The 12,186-nt window shown below is 39.7% G+C and overlaps 1 protein-coding gene across 2 annotated transcripts in view; it reads right to left on the bottom strand.

Moving 5' to 3' along the window:
• Positions 1 to 12,053, bottom strand: part of comp (cartilage oligomeric matrix protein) — a 12,494-nt gene extending 441 nt beyond the window's left edge. The window contains exons 1-20 of one of the 2 annotated variants that reach the window (XM_058400877.1): positions 11,368 to 12,053; positions 10,453 to 10,985; positions 8,979 to 9,052; positions 7,857 to 7,908; positions 7,392 to 7,546; positions 6,678 to 6,815; positions 6,448 to 6,522; positions 4,771 to 4,923; positions 4,561 to 4,665; positions 4,379 to 4,486; positions 4,139 to 4,298; positions 3,938 to 4,056; positions 3,805 to 3,857; positions 3,504 to 3,697; positions 3,246 to 3,424; positions 3,120 to 3,168; positions 2,831 to 3,027; positions 1,823 to 1,995; positions 1,601 to 1,740; positions 1 to 1,212 (exon numbers count right to left, since the gene is read on the bottom strand). The exon at positions 1 to 1,212 is cut by the window's left edge and continues 441 nt beyond it. In XM_058400877.1, the coding sequence (XP_058256860.1) occupies positions 1,154 to 1,212; positions 1,601 to 1,740; positions 1,823 to 1,995; positions 2,831 to 3,027; positions 3,120 to 3,168; positions 3,246 to 3,424; positions 3,504 to 3,697; positions 3,805 to 3,857; positions 3,938 to 4,056; positions 4,139 to 4,298; positions 4,379 to 4,486; positions 4,561 to 4,665; positions 4,771 to 4,923; positions 6,448 to 6,522; positions 6,678 to 6,815; positions 7,392 to 7,546; positions 7,857 to 7,908; positions 8,979 to 9,052; positions 10,453 to 10,540 (2,271 nt within the window). In that variant the 5' untranslated portion in view covers positions 10,541 to 10,985; positions 11,368 to 12,053 and the 3' untranslated portion in view covers positions 1 to 1,153. Of the gene's footprint in view, positions 1,213 to 1,600; positions 1,741 to 1,822; positions 1,996 to 2,830; positions 3,028 to 3,119; positions 3,169 to 3,245; positions 3,425 to 3,503; positions 3,698 to 3,804; positions 3,858 to 3,937; positions 4,057 to 4,138; positions 4,299 to 4,378; positions 4,487 to 4,560; positions 4,666 to 4,770; positions 4,924 to 6,447; positions 6,523 to 6,677; positions 6,816 to 7,391; positions 7,547 to 7,856; positions 7,909 to 8,978; positions 9,053 to 10,452 lie in introns of both variants that reach the window. The other variant, XM_058400878.1, reaches the window with a different exon arrangement.
• Between the last annotated feature and the right edge of the window lie 133 nt (positions 12,054 to 12,186).

Genomic DNA, 12,186 nt, shown 5'->3' with positions numbered 1-12,186 from the left:
GCATATATCAGATCGTTCTTATTACATCCTTTCTATTTTGTAATCTGTATTTCTGTATGTGTTTTTAAAATATATACATTCAAACTGCCGTGCCTGTGATTTCAGTGGGGCCGTACCATTGGGGTCTTTTTCACAGATGCTTCAGAGGGGGGAAAAAAGAAAAGCGTGAAAAAGTCTTAGCTCAGTAGCAAAATGATATGTTTATTTCCATTACAGTGTAGATCGGCTGGTACGGTAAAGATCCGGCATAACATTATGACCATTGACGTGAACAAGACCGATGACCTCATCATGGCACCTGTTAGTGGGTGGGATATATTAGGCAGCAAGTCAACATTTTGTCCTCAAAGTTGATGTTAGAAGCAGGAAAAATGGACAAGTGTAAGGATTTGAGCAATTTTCACCAAGGGCCAAATTGTGATGGCTAGACCACTGGATCAGAGCATCTCCAAAACTGTAGCTCTTGTGGGGTGTTCCCGGTCTGCAGTGGTCAGTATCTATCAAAAGTATCCTGTAAGTATTCACACAGGCCTGACCTTGCAAGAATCTGCTGCGAACATCTTGGTGCCAGGTACCACAGCACACCTTCAGGGATCTAGTAGAGTCCATGCCTCGAAGCAACGTTAGGCAGGTGGTCATAATGTTATGGCTGATTGGTGTATGGTCTATGTTATGGGTTCTCAAACTTTTAGTAACTAACTTTCCTTTTCTCTCTACATGAAATTCAATGGACTTCCTCAACACTGATTTATTTCGTGAGCATAGTTTACGTGTGTACAATAATATTTAGTCTATATATATGACTTACAGAGCTTCTATTCCTGAAATTTTCACAGACTGGACATATTAAGACATTTTTTAATCATTAATAGTTGTTCATTTTTGAGTTTTTTGAGATTTGGATTAAACTCATTCAAACATTTAATAACTATAAAAGTGTAATATTACATTGAACACTCTTATGGTAGGTTGGGATTTCCACTGCTGTAACTAAAATGAAAAAACAAATACAAAATCAGGGACCTCCTGGTATTGCTGCACTGACCACTGCAGGTCTCCAAATCCCACTTTGTAAAGCACTGGTGTAGGAGAGCCACTGGTCACTGTGAAGGAATGGACAACATGACTTGGAGACGTGGGCTGACAACTGTGGCTAAACCTGAAGCTGGATTTGTTGGGCTCTGTATGTGTCCAAGTCCTCTGGAATGGTGTCTGAAGAGCAAAGGAAAGATATCAGGGCTGGAGAATAGACTCTGACAGAATCATTGTGAACAGATCAGAATTTCTATTTTTAAATAATCTTTAATCTTATAGATAGACGGACGGACGGACGGATAGACAGATAGATAGATAGATCACCACAAAGAAATATAAAGAGGTTTCAACACAAAAAGCAACACATGGCTGCTGAATGTAGCTTCTGTAGCTTAGCAAGGCAGGTTTAGTTCAGTATAACATGGATCACAGGTAATACAGGCCTTTAACTACAGTATCTTATTATCTGCTTATTTCCCCCAGTTCATGTACGCTAACACTGTCAGCTTCATTCTCATATTATTTTATTCAATTTGTTGATTATTTAGTTCAAACACGTAAATACCATTGCATCGGTAGCGCAGGTTGGCCCAGATGATGTTCTCCTGGGAGAAGCAGAAGACTCCAAGCCTGCCTCCTCTCATGGTCGTGTCAATAATAATTCCTGTGTCTGCAACCATCTTCTGACCTTCATAGAACCGAACCCTGTATGTGTGACCGAAAATTCAACATCGTTTTTTTGTGAGTTAGGGACTTACTTATGTAAATGAAGCACTTAATGTCATACCTGATGTACCCATCATGGGGTCTGTGCTGGAGGAACCAGCGATAAGATGTCTTGTCCTTCCAGCCCACGTTTCTGGGATCTTTCCACAGCAGCTTCACCTGGTTGGCAGTGTCACCTGTGTGCCACAGCGAGTTGCGCAGATTCTCTCCTGGCCCTGTGTTGGATTTCACAGCCTACCAAGAGTATCAGTAAAAAAAACAAAGCAAAGCAACACTGGATCAATTTAAACTTTTCCTGGAGATTGACAGGTTCAGCTGTTATTGTCCCTCGGGTAACCAGCTGACACTTTACCGCAAGGAAAAATCCTTATTAGGGGTGTAACACAACCCCACCCTCTGTGTCTGTCTCAGAGTGCTGAAATATTCTAATAATATAATGGTATACAGGATCTGTATACTATATATATTTATGATGGTTTGTAGACACGCTGCTGCACTCCATGTGGAATTGAAGACGAAGCAGTATCTTTTCTAAAAATATTTGTATGCCTACAGATATTTCTGTTCTCATGCATGAGTGGGAAAATTTGTCAAAAAGGTCTTCTCAAGATTAAACCAATTTGGAATTTAATATAATAATAGTTATTATTATTATTATTATTATTAGCAATTATTATTTTTATTTTTACATTATTATTATAGTACATTTTATAAGTGTAGTAGCCCTTCTTGAGCTATTGAAACCCTGACCACAGGTGATTTTTTTTTTTTTTTGAGAATAAATGAGCCTCCTTCAAATGCAGAAGTAAAAATGCTTCCACATCAAAATTTTAAATTATTCGTAATTCTTGGTGAAATGCAATATTTCAGCGAATCAAATGATCCAGTATATCTCGCCGTTCATTCATTTCATGCAAACTGTTTTTGGGTGATCTCTTTGAACGCCAGCAGACGTCCCACTAGTTACGTTTTCTGTGGGATCCTAACCAGCAGATTCAGCACACTGACCTGTAATCGGTGTCTGCCAAGTGGATATTTTTGATGTTAAATGAATGGAAACACACTGCACCTTGAGTTGTATTCCCGGTTCGGCGACAGCTCGGAAAGGATTGGCCTGCCAGTAGATCTGCTCCACCTGCTTCCACATGACTACATAAAAACTAGAGCTGTCCTGATAGCCGAAGATAAACCCAGCATAGTCATCATCCGTTACTGTATTTACATGGAACGTCCCTTCAAAGTCCACACCGTTGAATGCTGTGTAACCTGCGTGCAAGAAAAAAAGGAGGATACATGTGTCCATAAATTGAGATTTCTCTAATGAAGGATTTAATTCCAGAGCTTTATAAACATATTACCAACAGCTAGTCCAGGATCACTGTTCATGGTTTGAATGATCTCTTTTCCCTGTTAAAAAAAAACAACAGTTGGATTATGGTCAGCTCAACTTCAGTATTTTAATGGTCGGAGGTTGCAAATCAGACCTGATTAAGCACCACCCAGTTTGGATCAATCTGGGCATCTCCTTCTGGGTCCAGCACCACAGTCTGGTAGGCACGGAAGTCAGTAAGGGTGACCTCAGCATTCTCAGGGCACACATCAATTGAGTCTATGATTGTGTCGTTGTCAAAGTCAACTTGACAGGCATTTCCGATTCCGTCCCCTGTAATTTATTTGTGGAGGTATCTTCAGATTTAAAAAGAAATAACATTTGACTAAAAAGCTAAGGAGGTCAAACTGACCATCCCAGTCTTCCTGGAGTGGGTTGGGGATGAGCCTGCAGTTATCCGGTCCCGGAGGAAGGAGGTCAGGAATGCCATCGTTGTCATCGTCATCATCACACTCGTCGCCTTTTCCATCTTTGTCTGTGTCTAATTGAGAGCTGTTTATGACTGCGGGACAGTTGTCTCGTGAGTCCTGATGACCATCTCCATCACTGGGGGGAAAAGGAAACGAGTAATCAACCAGATTACCGGTCCAAACCGGTTTTTGTCAGTGTCACATGGATGACCAATCAAATCAGTTCCAGGAATTTGTCCGTACCTGTCTTTGTTAGTGTCACATGGATCACCAATCAAATCATTATCAACATCCATCTGAAAGTGCACAAGAGTTCATCACTGAGGGAAAGTGTGTACCATATAGACTGAAGTAATGTACAGCATGAGAAAAAGACCTGGTCAGGATTGCGAATATATGGACAGCTGTCACACGCGTCACCAACATTATCGCCGTCACGATCGATCTGGTCAGCATTGGGAACCTTCACACAGTTGTCCTTGTCGTTTTTTATGCCTGAACAGAATTTCAGCTAAATCAGAACAAAACCCAATTTAATATAATCCAAACCAAAGGGTTACACTCATTCCAAACATACCATCACCGTCAATGTCATCGTCACATTCGTCACCATTGCCATCACTGTCAGTGTCCCTTTGGTCATTGTTTTTAATTAATCGACAGTTATCACAAGCATCTCCATAATCATCTTGGTCAGTGTTCTTCTGGTTTACATTTGGCACGAGCACACAGTTGTCCTAATGAAACAGAGCAGCATGTTAGTAGAAATGATAATAACCAGTCTTTACACCGATTTTAGAAATTTGGTCTAAATGACCTCTGTGTTCAGGATCCCATCTCCATCTGCATCATCATCACAAGCATCTCCAATGCCATCCTTATCAGCATCTTCTTGGCCGGAGTTGGGTACTGTAAGACAGTTGTCCTGCAAAGCCCTTTCTGTTGAGTTTGTTGGACTTGGATTACCGATTCAGATGTTCTGAGAAACTCTATTCTCACCTTAGCGCAGTTTCGGTCAAAGCACTGCAGTTCTTCATCGGGGAGGCCATCGATATCTGTGTCAGTTCCACATAGGTATCCATTGCCAGCCATACCAACTCCACACTAAATACAGATGTTTGAGGTTCTAGTCAGATTTGGTGTTTTAGACAAATGACAATGCATAGATCTCAACTTCAACACATATCATAGTGCTTTTGAAGTCCTTACAACACACTCGATATTGCCATCCCGATGGACAATACACTCAGCACTCTCGTGGCAAGGGTTGGGCTGTCCATTTCCACATGCTCTCTCAGGTCTACAGCCCTGCGTCTGGTCTCCTATGAATCCAGGCTTGCAGCGACCACACCGGAAAGACCCCTGTCACACACATAGACACATGTGCTATATTGCCAAAAGTTTTGGGACACCCCTCCAAATCATTGAGTTCAGGTGTTGTTTTTCAGGGGTTGGACTCGGCCCCTTAGTTCCAGTGAAAGGAACTCTTAATGCTTCAGCTTCATACCAAGACATTTTGGACAATTTCATGCTCTTTGTGGGAACAATTTGGGGATGACCCCTTCCTGTTCCAACATGACTGTACACCAGTGACCAAAGCAAGGTCCATAAAGACATGGATGAGTGAGTTTGTACAATACATCCAACCTTGAGGAATCTGAGGCTCTATTAAGCTCAGGCTCACCAAATGTGGCCAAACTGTCCAGTTTGGGTGAACCTGTGTTCTGTAAAAAAAAAAAAGAAAAAAAGTGAATGTGTGTAGGTCTGGAACATAATCTTGATCTTCCACTTGTTTGTTTATGGTATTGTCTATACTTTTTTAATTAACTTTTTTTTTTTTTTTTTTTTTTTTTACAATTTCTTAATTCTTACTTCATTTGTCACCAGATTGTATTATTATTATTATTATTAGATTAGATTAGATTTAATATTATTAAATTAATTAATTATTTTTTCTTCTCCTTAATTAAAAAAATAAATACTCACTTTTTCAAGTAAGGGCTAAAACACCTTCCTCTCAGGGAGAAGGCATATTCAGTTAGCTCATTCTCATTAGTCACATGAATAGAGACGCTGGCGTCACTTTTTCTTTTTAACGAGTTATTTTTAACGCGCTAACTCGCACTCAGAATAGTAAGACTGAAATTGTTTTCTCTGACCTCCTACAGTCCTTACCTAATGCTTTTAAAATGTTTTGCCTTTTTTTAAAAGTAGAAAGTAGAATGTGCCTGTCATATATACATCATGTATTATATAGGCAAAGCCTACATCCAACAAGAGAAGGTTTCAGAAAAGGGATCTATCTATCTATCTATCTATCTATCTATCTATCTATCTATCTATCTATCTATCTATCTATCTATCTATCTATCTATCTATCTATCTATCTATCTATGGATACTATCATGTACTGCTTATTATTGCTTATCGACAGTAAATTGGGTAATTTATAAGTGTGGATGTCTTTTGGGAAAAGAGGATTAAAAATAAAGGTCTGACCATATCATTAATGCCTTTAAAACAACATCTGAAATTTCAGCTGTTCTCCTTATCAAATACCTCCAGCATACAGCTTCAAGGATATGAATAAGACGATGGCAGAGAAGCTTAGTTTCTGGCTTAGGTTTACGGTCTAATTATCCAACACACACTACGGACAGTTTAGTCATGGGAATCAGCCTGCAGCACATGTCTTTGGACTGGGAGAGGAATCTCCTGAAAGCAGGGGAGAACATGTAAGCTCTGTGCTTATCAGACAGAGACGGGAATCAAACCCCAAACTCTGGAGGCAAATATTCTAATCCCCTTTGTGGACACACAGTTTAAAAACCATACATTGTACTGGTGATGATTTGTGACTTCTGCAAGTCTTAGTCTTTTACTCACTGCTGTGTTTAAACAGATGGAGTTCTCCACACAGCCTCCGTTTGAGATTTCGCACTCGTTTATGTCTCGGCAAACCTGGAATGAAGGAATGAAGGGACAGAGAAAATTGAGGCTCAATAATTGAGTCTATTAAGCGTTTAAGTATTGAATGTATTAAGCATCAATGTATGAAAGAAAAAAAACCCCTTAAACTCATTATTTGAATAATGTTCAGATCCAGAAGTGGAAACCTGTTTGTTGGAGATGGCGTAGTCAATTCCAGCTCCCTGCACTGGGGGACCTGCGTAACCAGCAGGACACTGACCACAGCGGAAACCAGGAGACGTGTTGATGCATCTCACACCCATGTGGCATGGCTTCACAGTGCACTACAACCACAAAAAACACACAACATGCTAGAAGTTCAGATTACAATAAAAACAGCCTGTATAAATTTATTTGCTCCTGCCAATTCCTAACAAATGCTCACTTATGACAGCTACATTTATTTACATTTGCCAGACACACTTATCCACACTCATCCTATTTATATAACAGAGCATTAAGGGCCTTCCTCAAGGGCCCAGCAGCCGCCACCTGGGATTTGAACTCACAACCGTCCAATCCGAAGTCCAACACCTTGACCACTGAGCTACCACTTCCCAACTGGTGTAAGTGAAGGTCAACACATGTTTCCTTTAAGACACATGAAGTCTTTTCAAACTGCTGTTCCTGCTGCATCACAGGGCAGTGTAACACACTCGGAGGAAATCGCTATCTACACTCTTGCACATACATGACCTCACAGATGCATATAATGGGTTAGCGCCGTAATTTTGATTGACAGCGGACAAAGCACAGTGCTCCCTATAAACTTTCAAGACTAGAACAAACACCTCACCCGTATAAATTTCAGAGAGATCATAGTGGAAAAAGCATTGCAGTGTGGTTTCCTGTGACCATACCTCATCGATGTCTGTGCAGTGGGTGCCGTTTCCCTCCATGCCTTGAGGACATGGCCCACATCTGATACCATTAACTGTCTCGGTGCAAGTCACGCCTGGGTGGCAGGGATTGGGATCACAGGATGGTTTGGGTTCTTTAACATCTGTGCGCATGCCTACAAGAAAAATAAATACAATTTAAAAACAAATTTAAAAAATGAATGTAAAATAAATAAATGTAAAATAAATAAATTTGAAATAAATAAATAAATGTAAAATAGATAAATACATTTTAAATAAATAAATATGAGCATTATGTCCTATTACATTGTAACACTTTTGAGTGAAAAAAAAACCCAGAAAGAAAGATGTTTTAAAGAAAACATAAGATAACAAAACTGATGGAACAAAGCAATCTAACAATTCATGAAATGACTTTCCCTTTTTGTATTTACAGCATAAAAATGCAAGCAACATTTTACTCACCACAAGCTTCACACTCCATAACAGTGTTCTTTAAAAACACAATTTCCTCAATCTGGTACATGAAGAAATAACAATAAATCAACAGTGTAATAGAGTGTAATGTCAGCTATCAGCAATCAGCATAGAAATGTGAATAGCACACAGAGGTGTAGATGAGCATTCATTCATTCATTCATTCATTCATTCATTCATCTTCGGTAATTGTTTAATCCTGGTCACAGCCGTAGTAGATCCAGAGCTTAAACTGGGAACACTGGGAGCAAGGTAGGACTACATTTGCAATAGGACACCAGTATCACAGGATACCATGAACACAAACATTCACACCTAGAGAAAATTTAGCATAGAAGCAAGTTTTTGGGAAACGCTCAGAATCGAACCCGTTTATTCAAGTTTGCTTAAAGCACAGAAAGATACACTGACCAGACATAACATTATGACCACCAGCTCATCTGCTGGATCAGATCACACGGGTTAGCCTTCGATCCCCAATGAGCCTTGACCACCCATGACCCTGTTCACCAGGTAACCACTGTTCCTTCCTTGACCCACTTTTGATAGATACTGATAGATACAGACCGGGAACACCCCACAAGAGCTGCAGTTTTGGAGATGCTCTGATCCAGTGGTCTAACCATCACAGTTTGGCCCTTTTGGTCAAACTCGCTCAAATCCTTACACTTGTCCATTGTTCCTGCTTCTAACATCAACTTTGAGGACAAAATGTTGACTTGCTGCCTAATATATCCCACCCACTAACAGGTGCCATGATGAGATTATCACTGTTATTGGTGTATATAAAAGGCTTTTAGGGTATTTTATTATTATTATTATTATTATTGTTTCTGTAGTGCTTTTAAAACCCCAATAATGTCCTGGGTCGTTTTGACTCAGATAGTACCAATTATAATGCTAATATGACGTCACTGAGTTACAGTAAATCACGCATCCAACACTTTTACTATTGTCTGGAATCCAACCAAAATGTGTCACTTATTGATAAACTGTACTCATACACCATGAGCTAGCTTATTTAGCCTATATCAATAACCCCCGTGCCACTGAAACAGATTACTATCTACACCACTCGTGACAAACGATGGATTTCAGTTTGCTTTTTACCTGTTGCTTAAACAGTTCCTTAATTTCAGCCAGAGCCTGGTTTGTACCTTTAATCTGTTTTATAATCTCTTCATCTGTAGAAAAAAATAAAAAAAATATTTGAAAAGATACCGTCAAAAAAGCAGCCATAAGCGAAAACCGAGACATTCATAAATGAAAGTATCATACACTGAATAATGAACGAAACAGACCCATAAGGTATTATACAGTATGTTGACTTTCACTCCTTTGTGCTGCAATGAGTTTTCCACCAGGCTTTTGGGAGTCTCTGGTGTCTGAGCTCTCTGACAGAGGACGGTTTGATGTTAACTGAGAAAAGTCAGATCTTTCTACACCAGGATTTCCTGGAACCTGTGTACCTTTCTACCTTAAGTATGTTTCCAAAGAATGAAATGAAGGAATCACTGAAGGGAAGTGTTAATGGCTGTGCTGGATGGGGCGAAACAGCAAGGGTCATATTTCAGGCAGAAGGAGCATCAGTCACGCTTCGCCTTCACCTCTGCTCCTGCCGTCTCTCAGGATGAAGCTGATCTCTAGAAGAAAATTTATATCTCAGCTTATTGCTTTCCCCTAGGGACCCCACTGCGCCTCTCTGGTGCTGGGATGGAAATGTGGTGTTTCCATTAACTGTGTCAGAGTCTGCAACATACATTCCAGTCAATAGTTCTGCTAAAGCTGCTTGTAGGAGACCATAACAACACTGATATATTACCGCCGAGTGGGAAGGTTCGGTTTCAGAGTGGAAAAATGGAAAATATATCATTCTAAGAAGTGAAAAATGTCCAGGTGTATTTGATAACAGGGCAATAATCTGAAACAGAAGGCAACAGAATGCTGTTAAAGCAAAACATTTTCCATGACCTGCTTGATTTGTGCGAGATATCTGGTGGAATTATAACAGATATATCAGGAAATGAAGAAGAAGAAGAAGAAGAAGAAGAAGAAGAAGAAGAAGCCTTTATTTTTCACATACACATTACAGCACAGTTCTTTTCCTCACATAATCCAGCTTTTCAAGAAAACTGGGAATAACATAACTGAGAAACGATCAGACGATACAATAGATAATGGAGGCGGTTATAAATAAATGCAAAAGGTGAAAATAATGCAAATGTTAAACATTTTTATGTATTATTATATATGTTTATAATATTATTATTGACTCCTGTCATATTATTTACTATTACCTGACTATACACTGTTCTCACTTAGTGCTATTTGTAACCATTAAGGCAAATATATGAAAAGTTAACCCACTAAATGCCATTATAAACGGTTAAGAAATCTGATCTTTAAGCAGCATCGCTACTCCAGAAAATTACTCAGACAAATATTTGATAGGATAAAAATTAAAACAGCTATGAAACAAAATGATGCAGCAGGACTAAGGTGATGAAGTGAAAAGTTGATCATCAGTGATCATGCTTATTATTTCAAAAATGATAAGAGGAATGTGTGAATTGAAGCTGCTGACCTTTTGATGCTCCTTGACTGGACACTACACTCCTTCCTGTATTAAGGAATCCAGATAATAACAAAAGAAGAAATACGGGTATTAACATCTTTGGTTTTCTTCTCTAGCAGGCTGGAGCTGTGTGAGTGTTTGCCTGCTTTGTGACTTGCTTCCAGTCTCCTCCTCTGCATTTATATTTCTCTGGACCTGTGACATCACTGAAGTCGGGAATATGGCTTTTTTTCACATGACAAGGATCTTTTGTGCCAGAATGTGTTTCTTTTTCTTGTGTTGATCTTTCTGGCAGATAATAAATAAAACAGATGAAATTCCCAGATGTTACAGATACAAGCTCGTTTGATAAACAGAAAAAAAAAACGAAAAGTCTTGCTATTACTTGAAGTCTTCAGCATAAGAATCACAGCATAGTGCTTATAGTGAGTGCCTTGGTGGTCAGTGATTGCATCCACAGATGTTGGGCTGGTTCCAGTTCATCGGCTCTTGGGGTTCTGTGTGGCACACTGACGCTCTTTAACCAGCTTGAAGTGCATTCCCTTTTTCCCAGAAATGGAAAAACAAAACAAGACTTTGAGGGATGTCCTGCCATTTAACTGACCTTTCAAGGTTTCTAAAGTCAGCCTAAGTGTGAGGGAGAAGATTTATCTTAATGGTGAAACACAGGGCCCTGGTGAGAGCACGGTCCCCGAATTAATCACAAGATATAAATAAATACTGATGTTTTCACTCCAACAATGGGAACATTTTCAAAGAAATCTAGCCATGCAATACTGCATGCTTTATTTTGTTTACTTTGTATCATTAATAAATTGGTTATGTCTTGGCAAAGTGAGGGCTATGAACTCATGACTTTGATATTTGTTAATGTAATGTCATAACAGAAAATATAGTTTTGGACTGAAAAAAATGAATTCCTACCTCTGGATTTCATTTAAAGCAGCTTTATTGTTTTTTCTTCCAGCCGGTCTTCTGCCTTTTAAGCCGTCAGTATTAGAGTGTTAGCTGCATGAAGATTTGATTTGAGTAATCTGGTGGCATTGTGAGTCTTTTAGTACAGGAACATTTCTTTCATATTTAGTGTACAAACAGCACACAAACTATTGATCTCTTGGTGTGTGAAGGCCCCAGCACCACCAAGCCACCAAGCTTCACTGTTGGGCAATTGAGCAAGGCCCTTAACACCCCCCCCCAACCCAAGACTGATGATCTCCTCATCATGGCACCTGTTAGTGGGTGGGATATATTAGGCAGCAAGTCAACATTTTGTCCTCAAAGTTGATGTTAGAAGCAGGAAAAATGGACAAGGGTAAGGATTTGAGCTTCGAGTTTGATCAAAAGGGCCAAATTGTGATGGCTAGACCACTGGATCCGAGCATCTCCAAAACTGCAGCTCTTGTGGGGTGTTCCCGGTCTGCAGTGGTCAGTATCTATCAAAAGTGGTCCGATAGAAGGAACAGTGGTGAAGCAGCGACAGGGTCATAGAAAGGTGTCAGAATACACAGTACATGATGGGTCAGGGCTGTGTTGGCGGCAAAAGGGGAACCAACACGATATTAGGCAGGTGGTCATAATATTATGCCTGTTCGGTCTATGTGCGGTGATAATAAAGGTATCGTGCCCTCAGCTCTTCATCTTTGACATTCAGTGTGAATGAGACCATAAAGAAACAAGAGTATAGAGTATAACAGCTGTATCAGGCTTTACTGGTAACAAGACCACTCGTTTTTCGGGAGCATG

This window comes from Hemibagrus wyckioides, linkage group LG10 (genome assembly GCF_019097595.1).
Source record: "Hemibagrus wyckioides isolate EC202008001 linkage group LG10, SWU_Hwy_1.0, whole genome shotgun sequence".
Classification (NCBI taxonomy): Eukaryota; Metazoa; Chordata; class Actinopteri; order Siluriformes; family Bagridae; genus Hemibagrus; species Hemibagrus wyckioides.
The sequence above is the reverse complement of the archived record's forward strand: the minus strand, read 5'-3'. Positions and strand labels throughout refer to the sequence as shown.